The 15,998-nt window shown below is 45.2% G+C and overlaps 2 protein-coding genes and 1 long non-coding RNA gene across 3 annotated transcripts; 2 read left to right on the forward strand and 1 right to left on the reverse strand.

Moving 5' to 3' along the window:
- Nucleotides 1-2,183: 2,183 nt before the first annotated feature.
- On the forward strand, nucleotides 2,184-9,579 carry yipf3 (Yip1 domain family, member 3). The gene is made up of 9 exons (XM_030747467.1): nucleotides 2,184-2,412; nucleotides 3,230-3,442; nucleotides 3,874-3,980; nucleotides 4,070-4,115; nucleotides 6,453-6,545; nucleotides 6,624-6,755; nucleotides 6,946-7,059; nucleotides 7,140-7,263; nucleotides 9,199-9,579. The coding sequence occupies exons 1-9, from the start codon at nucleotides 2,347-2,349 to the stop codon at nucleotides 9,318-9,320; spliced, it is 1,017 nt and encodes a 338-aa protein (XP_030603327.1). The 5' UTR covers nucleotides 2,184-2,346; the 3' UTR covers nucleotides 9,321-9,579.
- A 3,770-nt stretch (nucleotides 9,580-13,349) lies between these two features.
- dnph1 (2'-deoxynucleoside 5'-phosphate N-hydrolase 1) lies at nucleotides 13,350-15,984 on the forward strand. Its single transcript, XM_030748425.1, has 4 exons — nucleotides 13,350-13,566; nucleotides 15,437-15,508; nucleotides 15,581-15,691; nucleotides 15,784-15,984. Exons 1-4 carry the CDS (start codon nucleotides 13,431-13,433, stop codon nucleotides 15,900-15,902), a joined length of 438 nt encoding a protein of 145 aa, XP_030604285.1. The 5' UTR covers nucleotides 13,350-13,430; the 3' UTR covers nucleotides 15,903-15,984.
- Nucleotides 14,070-14,806, reverse strand: LOC115793430 (uncharacterized). The gene is made up of 3 exons (XR_004021108.1): nucleotides 14,667-14,806; nucleotides 14,467-14,595; nucleotides 14,070-14,266 (listed from the first exon to the last, which is right to left on the reverse strand). It is a non-coding gene; the product is annotated as an uncharacterized LOC115793430 (long non-coding RNA).
- Nucleotides 15,985-15,998: the final 14 nt, after the last annotated feature.

The raw sequence follows: 15,998 nt of genomic DNA on the forward strand, positions 1-15,998 counted from the left end.
TCCCACCCCTAGTAGAATAGAATAGAATAGAATGCCTTTTATTGTCATTATACAGGATGTACAATGAGATTGGAGGGCCACTCCTGTTCAGTGCCATGCAATAGAAAATCAAATTCTCTAAAATAAAAAATAAAAATATTATAGTCTAGTATAATCAAGAAATATACAGAAAATAAACAATGTATAAAATATACAAAAAATAGAATGTATAAAAATATATACATACATTGGTGCATCTGTACATTGGAAGAAAAGTAAATAAGTGTATACATATAATAATGAAGATGATGAATATTGCACTTGGTGAATGAATATTGCACTAGTGAATGAATACTGGATATTACACAATATAGGAATGTTAGATATTGTTCAGTATGAATGATATAATATTGCACAGAGATGTGGGTGTTGCACAGTTACGGTGGGTGAGTGTGTGAGTTCAGGGTGGTGATTGCTCTGGCGAAGAAACTGTTCTTGAGTCTGTTTGTTCTGGCTTTGATGCACCTGTAGCTCCTGCCAGAGGGCAGCAGGTCAAACAGGTCAAAGCCAGGGTGTGAGCTGTCCTTGATGATGTTCCTGGCTCTGCTGATGCAGCGGGAGGTGTAGATGTCCATCAGGGAGGGGAGAGGGCAGCCAACGATTCTTTGTGCTGTCTTGACTACCCTCTGAAGCCTGACCCTGTCTGCCTCAGTGCAGCTGCCGTACCATACTGTGATACAGTAGGTCAGCAGGCTCTCAATGGATGAGCGGTAGAAGGTCAGCAGCAGGTTTGAGTCCAAGTTGTTCTTCCTGAGGACCCTCAGGAAGTGAAGTCGCTGCTGAGCCTTCTTGATAACAGCTGTGATGTTATCTGACCAAGAGAGATCAGCAGAGATGAGGACACCAAGAAACCTGAAGGTGTGGACCCTCTCCACACGCTCGCCGTTGATGTAGAGGGGAGCTGGGTCGGTCCTGTGCTTTCTGAAGTCGATGATGATCTCTTTGGTTTTCATGGTGTTCAGTACCAGGTTGTTCTCTGAACACCAGGCTGTCATTCAGGACCTCCTCTCTGTAAGCTGCCTCATCTCCCTTTGAGATGAGTCCGACCACTGTGGTGTCGTCAGCAAATTTGACGATGAGGTTGTTATTGTGGGCCGGACTGCAGTCATGGGTGTAGAGGCAGTACAGGAGGGGGCTCAGCACACAGCCCTGTGGGGAGCCAGTGCTCAGTGTGCGGGTGGAGGAGAGATGGGGGCCAAGTCTCACAGTCTGGGGCCGGTTGGTTAAGAAGTCCTTGATCCAGGAACATGTGAGAGGGGGGAGGCCCAGGGTGTGCAGTTTGGTGGTGAGAATGTCCGGGATGATTGTGTTGAACGCTGAGCTGTAATCCACAAAGAGCATGCGAGCGTAGCTCTGCTGCTGCTCCAAGTGCTCCAAGTAGTAATAAACTAAACTCATTAAACAAGTATATAGTTTTACTCAAGTGAATACTCACATAACATTTGTATTTAGTTATTAATAACTAATATTAGTACTGATAACAGGACTGAAGATGAGCGTCCCAGAAAGGTCCAGGATGAGACTCGTTATATTTTAAATACATCAAGTTCAAACCTTTTTCTCTACAGAACGTGTTTAATAGTAAAGATTGCATTAAACTCTCACATGTTCAGTGGAGAACAGACAACTGTACAATATTGTATTTATTATATTTGGCCAAATTAAAACAGTTTCTTTAAAAGTGGAATGAGGGGCTGCAAATTTGGTAGTAAAACAAAACAGGTTCATGAAAGATATTTGTTACTGTTGGAAGAAATGTGAAAAATGTAAGGCTTTTCTTAATTGTTGAAGGTGCAGAGTAAATACAAAGAAGTTAAAGAAATACATAGTAAAAACATTACAGTGTATTTCTAATATGGTTAACCCAAATTCTCCTGAATCCTTTTAAAAAAGTAAATGATTTAATAAGAGAGCTTAACCCCCCAATGTTGGACCCAACGTTACGCCCTTGGCCCACAGCACCTGTCAGGAGGAGGTCCTGGATTTCTCTGCTTAGAGTCACCTCAAATGAACAGGAGCCTCAGCTTCAGCTGATCATATTTATCGGTCACCGTATTGATGATGTTTTGGTTAGGCTGATTTCCAATGAAGGTCTCTTCACAGATGTTTGTTCTCAATAAAGTTTAAGACACGGGAATCTCGCGATATCTTTGATCTCCACGTTGACGGCCTGTGGCGTCAGCTGGTGGGCGGAGCTGACTGCGGACCAAAACATCGATTTTAAGAAGCTGAAGAAAAGTAACAGGTCCCTCCACCGACCACACACTCCGATTCCAGCCAACAGAGAGCCGCTGCACTGCGGAGAAAATGTCTTTGGGCTCCGGGAGCAGGAGCACGGAACCATGGGGAAGCTTCGACGATAACCTCATCCAGGTGAGCTACATGCTAACAGGCCAACTGGCTAAAGGCCGATTCAGCCATAGACATATATACCATAGGCATGTATATATGTCTATGGACTCAGCAGCACCTGAGTGACACTGAAGCTGCTGTATAGGTGAGCGCTCACGGAGCACAGCAGCGACGCATACCTGCTACTATGCTAACGGACAGACTAGCTAAAGGCTGAGCTGCGAGCTAACAAGTTAACAGCTTACCTCAGATCAGATCCTCCATCTGTGATCAGCTGACCGAACATCTGGCGGCAGCAGCTGGACTCGTCTCGTCAGCTGACTGATTAACAAATTGCTGATTAGTCTGATTTACTTGTTGATCCCTACCTGATCCAAGGACCTCAGCAAGGCACCTCTCCTGCCTCCTAACCCTCCTCTCTCCCATACCTCCTCTCCTGTCTCCTTCCCTCCTCTCTCCCACACCTCCTCTCCTGTCTCCTTCCCTCCTCTCTCCCATACCTCCTCTCCTGTCTCCTTCCCTCCTCTCTCCCACGCCTCCTCTCCTGTCTCCTTCCCTCCTCTCTCCCACGCCTCCTCTCCTGTCTCCTTCCCTCCTCTCTCCCACGCCTCCTCTCCTGTCTCCTTCCCTCCTCTCTCCCACGCCTTCTCTCCTGTCTCCTTCCCTCCTCTCTCCCACGCCTCCTCTCCTGTCTCCTTCCCTCCTCTCTCCCACGCCTCCTCTCCTGTCTCCTTCCCTCCACTGTCACACATTGCCTCTCCTCTCTTCTTTCTCCCATGAGAGGAAACGTGGGAGAGAGGTGGAGACTGGAGATATGAGACATGTTTCCTATGTTTAGGGAGGTGGTGGCTCGGCCGTCATCGACATGGAGAACATGGACGACACATCAGGCTCGAGCTTTGAGGACATGGGTGAGATGCACCAGAGGATGAAGGAGGAGGAGGAGGTGGCGGCTGAGGCCGCCGCCACCGAGGACGATGCCACCACCGACGGAGAGTTCTTGGGCATGAAGGGGTTAAAGGGCCAGCTGGGCCGGCAGGTGGCTGATGAGGTGAGGTGGGGCTGGGGTTACTTGTGCTGAGACAATAGTTGATGTTACAGAGGCCAGCTGAAATTCTTTCCTACACAAACATTTGCTCCTGAACGCCTCTTTTGTTGTTTAGTGACGTAACTCTGTAACATAGCTGCTGCAGCATATCGTTTCTTCTTCTCTGACTTCTAACATCATCCAGAGACTTCATGTGGGTTAGCTGTTAGCAACATTAGCTGTCACCACCTTCCATTAAGCTCCACCCACACCTGAAGCCAATCACGCGTACCACTGTAGCTCACGGTTCCGGCTGAGGTTGCCTGGGTAACCCTAAGAAGTATTTAACGGCCTCTCAAACAGTGCTGATCAGTCAAACGGATTGATCAATGAAACCAATAAATAGAAAGAGCGTCAGGTGTTTCCGTGTTTCTTCACCTGTGTGATGTGTGCAGGTGTGGCAGGCAGGGAAGCGTCAGGCCTCCAGAGCCTTCAACCTGTATGCTAACATCGACATCCTGCGGCCGTATTTCGACGTGGAGCCAGTACAGGTGCGCCACAGGTAAGACCTCCTGCTTCCTATTTCCTGCTCGGACTGATGCTAATGACCAACAGCTAACGTCTCTCTCTCTCTCTCTCTCTCTCTCGCAGGCTGATTGAGTCCCTCATACCTGTCCGTATGATCAACTTCCCCCAGGTATGTGTGATTCTCCTCCTCATAGTTTTACTGGTGGTCACTGAGAACCTTTAGCGCCTCCTGCTGAACCAGAAGGTTCCTGATGTTCCCTGAAGTTCTCAGAGCAAAGTGAAGGAGGAGCTCTTTAGTGAAAAACTCTTAAAGGGTTCTAACGTGTCTCACTGAAGCTTGATAGATTCACACCTGTTGTTCAGTTGATGTTCCTGTGTATTAATGCTCAGTGGTAAAGGGGGTGGAGCTGTAATCTGTAAATTCAGTTAAAGCAGTGGTTCTCAAATAGTGGGGCCCCCAAAGGGGGCGCGGTGCGATACCTGGGGGGGCGCGTGTGACCCTGGGGAACAGGCTTTTTTTTGGGGGGCCGTACTAGTATAAAGTGTAATTGCGCATCCACTACAGTAGGCGGCAGTGGCGCTGTCATTGTTACTTCTGTCACGTTTGCGACAGTGCAACATTTTACGACTTACAAGACAACAGGTTTGCCTTGGTTAGCAGTGTTGAGTCAACAGAAAGCTCCGACTGCGTTCTGCCTATAGCCTCCGTTATTCAACATAACAACCCCCAACATGAAAAAGTTTTTAACAGGGATGAAAAGAAAAGCGGAGAGAGACAAAGATAATGAGACAAAAGAAAGTCACCCGAAAGCTAAGACGAGGAAATACGACGAAGCGTATTTAGCGCTTGGCTTCACTGTCACTACAGTTGGAGAAGAGGAAAGACCGGTGTGTTTGCTGTGTCTAGTTGGTCAAACATGTTTACAGTTTAAACAAGGATTTATTTATTTTTAATTTCAGGCAATGATGCACTTAAAATCTTTTCTGTTGCAGACTTAAAACACGATTTAATAAAGTTATTCTTTGTAAGTTTGACCATATGTCTTTCTTTTTTTCTTTAATGTTAATAAGGATAAAATGTTATGCAGAGATGGATAGTCACAGTGGGGAGTGGGGGGGCGCGAATAGTTTTCTTCTTGCTAGGGGGGGCGTAACAGAAAATAATTGAGAAGCACTGAGTTAAAGGGACCTCCAGCCTCTGATGTGGACTATATCACCTTTAAAATATTCATTTGGTCATCAGACAGTTCTGATGTGTACTGGAGGTCCACCTGCACACAGACTATGGCAGGCCGTTTTAACATAAAATCTGATTCCCCACACTTACATTCCAGATATCTGAAATTGATTTATGACTAGACGTATTAGTAAATTGAGATATCTCTAATTACATTCTGACTAGTCGAAATGACGTCAGATTTAACATTCATTTGTATGGCGGCTTCAATTCAAGATATCTTCAATGAATTACTGACTATCTGAAACTCACATTTCAGATATCTACAATTAAATTATGACTAGTCATAAAGTTAATTCAAGATATCTTGTTTTTTATTCTGACTAGTCATAATTCTAATTAAAGATATCTTAAATGACACCATATTTTGAGATATCTTAAATGTATTTTTAGATAGGCGATAAATAGTTTTGACTAGTGCAAATTAAATTCTAGATATCTTGAAAGCAAATAATGACTCGGCAAAACTAAATTAGAGATATCTAGAACTGTAATTTTGACTAGTCAAAATGCCTTTTAAGATATCTCAAAATTAATTACACATGTCTTGAATTAGACGCTTTTCTATTTAAGATATCTTAAATTAACATTCTGACTAGTCAGAATGACGTTTGAGATATCTTGAATTACGGAGCATTTTGGCCAAATGTTTATAAGGCAGTTTGTTAAAACGGCCATAAAATCAGAGATTCTGTGCAGATTTCTGAAGCAGTCTTTAAGTTCACGACTCTCGCGCTCTCCGCATATCCCATACTGAGGAGCTCTTTCTATATTGTTGCATTTTATTACAATTTTGTCCATAACAGCCAGCGTCCTTGCAGCCACCTGAAAACTACAAAGGCAATTGTTTGGACAGCTCAGTAAGGCACAAGGGGGCCTTCACGCAATCGTTAAATTTAGATATCTAAAACGTAATTTCGATTAGTCATAATTACGTTTGAGATATCTTAAATTGTAATTATGGATGTGTGACCCGTCAAATGACGAATTCGGTGACATAATTTGAGATATCTTGAAAGGAATTTTGACTCGTCAAAATGTAATTGAAGATGTCTTGAATTATTATAATTACTAGCCAGAATGTAATTGCGGATATCTTAAATTACCATTCTGGATAGTCAAAATGCAGTTTTAGATATCTAAAATGTAATTACGGATAGTCAGACAAACGGATTTTATGTTAAAACGGCCTGCCATACACAGACACGTTCACAAGGTCCAGATCAGATTCAGGTCCAGGTTCTTCTGACGTGTGTCCTTCCTGTGCAGAAGATCGCAGGTGAGCTGTACGGGCCTTTGATGCTGGTCTTCACTCTGGTGGCGATCCTGCTGCACGGCATGAAGACATCAGGGACAGTCATCGTAAGAACAAACACACACACACATGCACGCAACACTTAAACACACAAACAAACATGAACTCTGTGTGTGTGTTTGCAGAGAGAGGGCACGCTGATGGGCACCGCCATTGGGACATGTTTTGGTTACTGGCTTGGCGTATCCGCCTTCATCTACTTCCTGGCGTACCTGGTCAATGCTCAGATCACCATGCTGCAGATGCTCTCCCTGCTGGTCAGTTCTGGAAATTGCTGCCACACACACACACACACACACACACACCTGGGAGGTAAGTGTGTTGTTGCTGTTCTCAGGTGTGATTCAGGTAAACTAATAAAAGTCAGATTTTCCAGCTGCACCTGAATGTAGCACTCTTCCTGCTAAATGATGCTATATGACCTCACTTCCTGTCTTCTGTTGCCAGGGTTACGGCCTGTTCGGTCCCTGCATTGTTCTCCTCATCACCTACAACATCCACTTCCACTTCCTGTTCTACGGGCTGTGGCTGCTACTTGGCGGGCTGTCCACGCTGCGCATGGTGAGCTTGCCGTTTCCCATCAGCCCCTGATGCCAGGAACCACCTCCTGTGTGAGCTCACCTATGTGTATTTGTGTGCAGGTGGCGGCGCTGCTCTCTCGGACCGTGGGTCAGACACCGCGGCTGCTCCTCTGCGGGACGCTGGCGCTGCTGCACATGCTCTTTCTGCTCTACCTGCACTTCAACTACCACACCATCGTAGAAGGTCAGAACCAGAACCACAGAACAGGTCTGAGAACCAAAGAATTTAGAACCAGAACAGAACCAAACAGATGAGCAGAACACCAGAAAGAACCAGATGGGTCAGAACTGGAGCTTCTGAGCGCGCTCAGAAGTATTTCACCTGCTGGTTAAAGTCACTCAGGTACACCCCCCTCCAAAAGTCGTGGACCTGTGAGGCCGATCCTGTAGTTATTGTAGGGTCTTTACCTTACAGCAGGGGTCTCAAACTCGCGGTCTGCATCCGGCCCCGCCCCCTACTTCCGGTCTGCGATTTGATGTCAAAAATATCAAATCAAATCATCATCAAATCGCAGACCGGAAGTAGGGGGCGGGGCCGGATGCAGACCGCGAGTTTGAGACCCCTGCCTTACAGTGTAAAGTACCTTGAGGTGCCCGTTTGTTGTGATTTGGTGCTATATAAATGAAATAAAATTGAATTGAATCAAATCCTTTATTTCTGCTGCGGACTGAAAACATTTGACTATGACCTCCAAAGATGAGACAAAGATCAACATCTCAGCTTTTATTTCCAGGTGTTTACACCTGGATCTGATCCACAGTTCCGCAGAGAGCACCTTTTATTTGACCCCACCCATTTTTCTTGTGATCAGAAGTATTGGAACAGATTAACTTAAAACCGATTAAAGTGAATAAGACTTCATATTTAGTTGCAAATTCTTTGCTTGCAATAACTGCATCAAGCCTGTGACCTGCTGACATCACTAAACCTTTGTAATCTTCTCCTGTGGTGCTTTTCCAGGCTGCAGGCTCTTTCAGTTGTTTGTTTGGGGGGGGTGTCCTCCCTTCAGTCTCCTCTTTAGCAGCTAAAATGCTCTGTGGGGTTTAAGTCTGAGAGTGACTGGGCCGCTGATGAGCTCCTGTGTGTGTTTGGGTCATTATCCTGTTGCCTGATGAATCACTTTGGTTCCATCTTTCTTTAAACTGACAGACAAAATGTTTGTGTAGACTCTTGAGGTCATCGTACTGCTGACATTATGGTGACATCATCAATGAAGATTAACGAGCTCGTTCCGGAAGAAGCCATGCGAGCCCAAACATGAGCTCACCTCTGCTGTGTTTCACAGATGAGCTCGTATGTTTGGGATCCTGAGCGGATGCTTTTTCTCCACACTTTAGCCTCTCCATCACCATGGTAACGGTTCATCGCTGTCTCATCAGTCCATCAAACTTTGTCCCAGAGTTCCTGATTCCAGCCTGGCCCTCCTGCTCTTCATGCTCATTAGTGGTTTGCATCTCCTGGTGAAGCCTCTGTGCTTTAGTTCATGAAGTCTTCTGTGAACAGTAGACTGTGATACCTTCACTGCTGCCCTCTGGAGGTTGTTGCAGATGTCAACAACAGCTGTTTTAGGGTCTTTCTTTATAGCACTTACAATGTTTCATCAGCTGCTGCTGTTTTCCTCAGTCTACCTGTTCCACACCTGTTACTTAGCACACCTGTGACCACTTTCTTCTTCAGGACGTTCCAAACGGATGTCCTGGCTCAGGTTGATCTTCCATCTCCTCTCTGGTTACTCCTCTAACTATAAATGCTCAGTCTGCACAGGAAAACCCAAATCTGAACCTGAGTAATCAATGTAACAGGACACACCTGGACAACAAAACACACGTTCCAACACTTTTACTCCCAAGAAAAATGGGCGGGGTTAGACCAAAGGTGCTATCTTCTGAACTGTGAATCAGATCCAGGTGTAAATACCTGGAATGATTTTTTTGAGATCAAAGTCAAATGTTTTCAGTCTGCAGCAGAAATAAAGGGATCAGCCTCACTGTCCCCACACTTTTGTTATCAGCCAGCAGGTCCAGCACTTCCTGTTCTATGTTCTGAGTGCGGTCAGTGTTTCCACACCTGCTCAGGTGTATTTGGTGACTCATGTTTTATGTTCCATGTTTTTTTCAGGGCTGCTCGACTCTTTGGAAGGACCCAACATGGCTTCTATGCAGCGAGTGGCCAGAGATGTGCCCGAGGTGACGCTCAACGCCACTGCCAGGATCCCGGGCACCCTGCTGAGGATCCGCTGAGGGACGGGGACGGGTCCCACTCAGTCTTCTGTTTATTTCTGGAAAACTTACACACACTTCTGTGGTGTGTGTGTGAGAGAAGGTGCAGCAGCTGTTGGAGCTCTCGGACTCCTCCTGCTGCTCCTGATCTTTGATTTGAGTCTCTGTGTTTGGTTTTTACTCTGAACGTTCCTCTGACTTTCTGTTTGTATTTGCCTGGTTTCTGATTATTGATTATTGGTTCTGTAAATATGGGATAATAAAGTTTAATCACTCCGAAGCGTGCGCTTGGTAACCTGACAGACTCAGGCCGCAGGAAGTGGCACACCCTTCCAAATTAAATTCAAGAATGAAAGTTCAGACTTCCTCTGCTTCAGTTTTTCCAGAATAAAAGCCTGTGTTTCTCTGTGGTGCATCACTTTTTCAGAGTAATTTTCTGATCCAGTCGCCTGAGCCACATACATGTATAAGTAAACGCTGCATTGAGCGCTGAATCGTACGTCACCGCCGCCATATTGGATGTGGCAAACATAAACACAGAGGTGCATCACTCTGGTGCTGCGTGGCGTTCAAGACGTTTTACAGTGGAAACTGGATCACATGGGCTTACCTTTCACAGGTAAAAGTGACCAAGTATTTTTTTTTAGAGTATTTTGAAAACAATTTGCAGATGTTGCAGTGATACTCTGTAGTCCTGCAGTGAAACAGCCTCCAATGAAATCCTTCCTGAGCTACGTTGGGCCGAACTAACGACTCGGATACTGATTTTACCGTCGAGCTGTGGTGAAATGGCCACTGAGGATAGTCGAGAACTTCTCTCTGCTTTTGTTAATCACACCCTGCAAAGACCGATCTCTCTGTAACTGCTGATTCAGTTTCTTTTGAGTTTTCTGAGTAATTGGAGAAAAATTCAAGAAGGATCTTAATTTCTGATTCTTGGTGATCACAAGGCCCAAATATTTAACCTCATCTTTTACCATAACATTGCAGATGGACTGAGTGTCACAGATTCCTTGAATATTATTGTTGATAACGTGAGTTGCAAGAATTCGTGTACAAAGTAAAAATAGGTAGGGCGAAAGTGGACGTTCTTGCCAGATACCTCGTTTGAGGTCAAATCTGGGGGTCATGCCATGTTTTAGTTTGATAGAGCTGTTGCTGTTAGCATCCAGGATTCGAACGGCCTCACAGAAGTACCAAAGCCAAACTTTTCTAGAGAGCGAAAGATGAATTGATGTTCTGTTGTATCAAAGGCCTTATAGAAGTCCAGGAAGAGAATGAAGCTGTTCTCAGCTATCAGTTCAGAGTAATCAAATATATCCAGTACAAGTCTGATGTTATTTAAGATGTCACGTTTCCTCATAAAGCCTGGTTGTGTTTCATCAATAACCGTGTCCAGCACTGCTTTAAGCCTCTTAGCGAGCATACTGGCAAAGATCTTTCTCCTCATTACTGAGGAGAAAGAAAAGAAGAAGCACATCCTTGTCAGACTTAGGAATCAGTGTGATAACGCCTGGAGTGAGGCTTGAAGGGAGCGTATTGTTTTCTATGCTTTCTGACTGTTCAGAGAAGCACTTGTAAAATTCTGAAGTTAAGCCATCAGAGCCAGGAGAGAGTCAAGGGAATCAAGAGCCTCCTTCAGGGTGAAAGGGCCATCACAGTAAGCTTTATCACCTGAGTCCACGTTTCAGCTTTTTTATAGAAGTTAAATATAGAGTTGTGACCACTTCATCATATTTAGAACTATAAAGATTTACATAGAAATTACAGCAGAAATTAGAGATTAGTTTGGCATTTTCAGAGATGACACCATCAATGTTTAACTGGTGGATGGAATTATTTTTGAGCGATGTTTTTCCAACCTAAAGAAGTATGCAGAGTTTTGCTCTCCTTCTTCCAACCATCTCTTCCTGGATCTCACAAAGGAACCTTCTGTCTTGTGTCGATATAGATCATCAGGTTTACGCTGAAGGTCTAGTTCAGTCTGTCCTCCTGTGACATGTCCTCAGGAGACTTTTGATAACACAAAGCAATTTTAGAGATTATCTCTTCTTCCTCAGCTTTTCTTGATTTGGCCGAATAACTTCCATACCTTCTCAAAAATTTACCAACTTCAAAATTAAAGAGCTCCCAGTTAGCATCAAAGGACTTCTCTTTCTTAGCTTTGTCCCAAAACTGGCTAGATAATTTATTGATCTCTTTTTTTTAGCTGACTTATTCTCAGGCAGACAGTTGTTTAGCTTCCATTATGAAGATCTACTAAAATTAAAATGAGATGCACACAATTGTATATTAATATATATCACCCTGTGGTCAGTTAAGGGTGTTGTAAGGATATTAACTATGACTTTATTTTTCTCAATGGAATTTGATATCAGCCAAAAATGTATGCGGGATTGTTTTGTTCCCATTTTATTACTCCGAGAAAACATTTGTTGTTAGGGATCTATCAACCATATTATCAGAGGTTATAATAAAATCCCCACCGATAATAATAAGGGAGTTTGGATATTTAGAGAGCCAAAGGAGAATTTTATTTTCTATTGAGCAAAGTAGATTGTCGTTCTCTGATTTAGAATTATAACCCTACACAGGGGCGCAGCTATATAATTTCTGAGGTGTATGCGGACACATTTTTAGGCGCCCCCCCCCCCCCCAGCCCTAGCCAGAAATTTCATCTGCACATTTTAACTTCCGTACTGCAGTTTTTCTCTATGTCACATGTGTCAGACTCAAGGCCTGCGGGCTACTTCCGGCCCACGATCTAATTTTATACGGCCCTCAAGATGATTTCATACAGCTATTATTAATAGCCAGTGGGTAAATGTGCTCCCACCACTTATACTACAAATCCCACTCATTGCAACAGCTGCCGGCAGGCCAAGAACTGTGCACCAGTTTTGCGTATTGCCGATTGATCAGCGGATAAAACATCAGTCAGCACTTTTTTCAGTGACACAGGTGCCATGAGCTGCCTCAGGAAATCTGTCACTTCATAGAAAGTGAAGGAAACGGCACCAAACAATCGCACAAACCAAACCACAATAGTGTGATTACCACCAGATTGTGGTTATAGTGATCGTTCTGGTGGCTACAGCTGATGTAAGGAAAAAAATAACAGCTGCCATTCTCTGCACAGTGAGTAAAACCACACAGACAATGGAGGCGTGGAAAAAACTTGTCAGCGATCATGCCTGAAATTTTCATTTGATCTTCGTTTTTCTTCTTACTTCTCATTCATGCAGGTTGTCATTTCGATTTCTGTAGCCACGACATCAAGTGCGCGCATGACTTTAGGGACATCAAACGTGCACATTGTGAACTTTCCCTGCTGTGGTACACATTAGCAATGATAAGAATGGCATTATAATATCTCATCGCCTGTATCATGTAGAGGCCCAGTGAGTCACAGTCTGAATGTAGGACATCTCCAGTGAAGGAGCTGTGGTGACTCCAGCGGAGCGCTCAGACCCATGGGAGAACCAGGAAGATGTGATGTTTGGATTTTTCACAGCTGATCGACTTTGATTTAATGACTTTACGCTGTCTTCCTGTGAAGAGCCTTTATTTTGAAAGGTGAAAGAGGTTTTTTTTTTTTTTTTTTTGTCAGGCTGAAACCACAGAAGAAGAATCTGCAGGTCCACCCCGAGTTCTGCCTGCCAGGTAACGCCCTCGCTCCTGTCTGAGCCAATCAAAGACTGGAGAGGATGGACAGGCGAGATTCAAAGCTGTTAATGACAGCAGAGAACCTGCAGGGACAGGTGCACAGACAGGCGTTATCCTCATGGACGTGGAGCTTACAGACCGGCGTCTGCGACAGACATGAAGGTGCTGGGTTCTCCACGCTGCGTCTGTGATTATAATTGAAGGTGGGGCTGTGATCCTCAGGTTGGGGTGGAAGGCTCTCCTGACTCTTCAGGTATGTCAGACTGTTCCAGCTGTTCATAATCTTCTGGCACAGACTTCGAGGTGACTCATTCTTCAGGCTACGTGTACGAAGTCGCTGTGCCGCCTGTCAGTCAGAGATCAGGGCGCAGACACTATTCGGCATCACTATGCTTCCGGTGACGTGTGAGCGCAAGAAGCGCGGGAACTCGTCTGACGGGGCAGTAGAATCCGAGTAGTAACAGGATGAAGGTTTATTTCTGCGGCAGCATCCGCGGCGGCAGAGACGACGTGCACGTGTACCGGAGGATCGTGCATGCGCTGCAGAGCTACGGGAGCGTCCTGACCGAGCACGTGAGCAGCGCCGAGCTCAGCGACAGAGGTCAGAGGTCACACATAAAATGAGATGAAGATGAGACGGGTTAGGCCCGGCCCTCCGGCAGCTGTCTGTTTGTTTTGTTTGTTTGTTTGTTTGTTTGTTTGTTTGTTTGTTCAGCCTGAGATGAAAGTTCCTTTCAGCAGTGAATTGATCTGCAGACGTTTTTATAAGCACTGAAGTCAGACGTCACCCTGATTTTAACAGGAGCCTCTGACAGATGACATCACACATCTATAATGAGCCCAGCTGCAGACTGTCCGTCAGTTCCTCTGAACCTTTACTGCAGCATCACTGCTTACGTCACACTGATGTGTATGAAGAACACACTGATCAGGGATCAGCGGTTCACTGATGGGATCTTGGAGCTGATGAATGTTTGAGTGAAGATGAGGCTGGGATCATTCTAAGACCCTCAAACTGAACTAAATGTTTCAAAGTGACTTAAATGCATCAACATTTTCAAAGTTATGATGTCAGAAATTCAGAGTATGAATCTCGACTTATTTTCCACTGAAAATCGCCGGATCCGCCCGATGGGATCACCGGCTCTGTAACGGATCAGAAATCCGAGTCCGCCTGCACAGCAGGAGGAGCCGGACGGATCGGGATCAGATCCGGTTCAGGCTCCGCTCACTTCCCAGCTCATCCCATCCGGATCCGTTCGTAATGGCTTCATTTTCCCGCCGTGATTATTTCAAAGGACCTGAAACATGTCAAACCAATAAAGCTGAGACATTTCTGAGAACATGAACCTGACCTCTGACCTTTAACAGTGACTCAGTGCAACGTCTCTGCTGTGAGAGAGCCGTCATCTATCAGTGAGGCTGATCTCAGATCAGATTAGAGGCATTAAAGCAGCAATAATGAAATTCTCCCTTTCAAAGAAATAAATAGGAAACTGACCTGAGGTCAGATCTGCGGCTGTCACTGACACACAGCTCCGTCAGAGAACTGATTTCTCCACATTTGATCTTCTTTCTGTCCTGCCGGCTTAGAGCCCATCATTAGATTAAGATTAGGATTCAGCTTCATCTGGAGAAGATTAAAGTTGGGTAAATGATGACAGCAGGCATTAGAAAAGAAATGATACGTTTGATATCAACCTTTATTCAGTCTGTGATGATGACGGAGGGACGAGCTGATGAAAATGACTCTTTCCTCCCGTCACGCGCCACACGGATCCTCCGGGTTAAAATGGAGGCTGTGCTCTGGATTTACCCGTTGCCATGGTGAATCCCGGTATGTGGTGATGGTTTTCTTTCCTCACTCACGCAGGAGCTAACTGAGGGTGAACGCAGCAGCAGCCTGTCAGCCAATCGTCTGCTTACGTCACACTTATCTGTGTGAAGCTGTAGACACAGAACACACTGATCACTGATCAATCATCTGTGTGTTGTAACAGGTCAGTGATGGAACTCAGAGACGAATTTTTGAGTGAAGATGAGGCTGTGAGCGTTTCTAATGTGATCTAATGTCAGCGTCACTGATGGATGACGGCTCTCTGAGCTCCCGTTAAAGGTCAGAGGTCAGTGTGAGCGGTCTCTGTGCTGCTCACACATATCAACCCAAAGTCCAATCAATCAATCATTCTAAAAGCACCGTGAAAGAGACAGAGTCTGTGACCAATAACCAGCATGGACAGGTGGATTGACAGGTGTACCGACATCAGTGCTCAGCCTGTCGCACCACTGCAGTCCTCCAAAATAAAAGCATTCACCTTACAAAAGTGGGTGGAGTCACCTTTAATGCATTTTTTGGTTCAAACTTTCAAAATAAGAGCCCAAGGAGAGTGTGTGTGTGTGTGTGTGTGTGAGTTTGTGTGTGTGTGTGCGTGAGAGAGATGCCACTGAGTTGCTGTGCTGTGATTGGACAGGAGAGGACGCCACAGATTCCGGGGACCGAGCCATTCACGACCGAGACTTGGACTGGCTGCGGCAGGCTGATGGTGAGAACCATTGATTGATCAATTCATCACTGATCTGCCAGGCTGTGACCTCTGCCCTCTGTGTGACCTCAGTGATCGTGGCCGAGGTGACGCAGCCATCTCTGGGCGTCGGCTACGAGCTCGGCCGAGCCGTCGACATGAAGAAGAAAATCTTCTGCCTGTTCAGACCGTCGTCAGGACGCAGTGAGCGCACTTCGTGTTTTTACATTATCGTGCTTTAACCTGATTGGCTGCTTCATGTCAGACCCACAGGCTGACTTTCTGTTTCCGTGCAGTTCTGTCGGCCATGATCCGAGGAGCTGCTGATGGCGAGAACTTTGTGGTGCGAGATTACAGTGAAGACGAGGTGGAGACGGTTCTGGAAGAGTTCTTCAGCGGCCTGAAGAGGAGCTGAAAGCAGAGAGAGCCGGAATAAAGCGAAGTTCTCTGTGATTGGTTGTTTTTTGTTTGAATTAAAGTGTTTTAATTTTAATTAAGTTTTTTAGTGTTG

Source organism: Archocentrus centrarchus, chromosome 15 (assembly GCF_007364275.1).
Source record: "Archocentrus centrarchus isolate MPI-CPG fArcCen1 chromosome 15, fArcCen1, whole genome shotgun sequence".
NCBI lineage: Eukaryota > Metazoa > Chordata > Actinopteri > Cichliformes > Cichlidae > Archocentrus > Archocentrus centrarchus.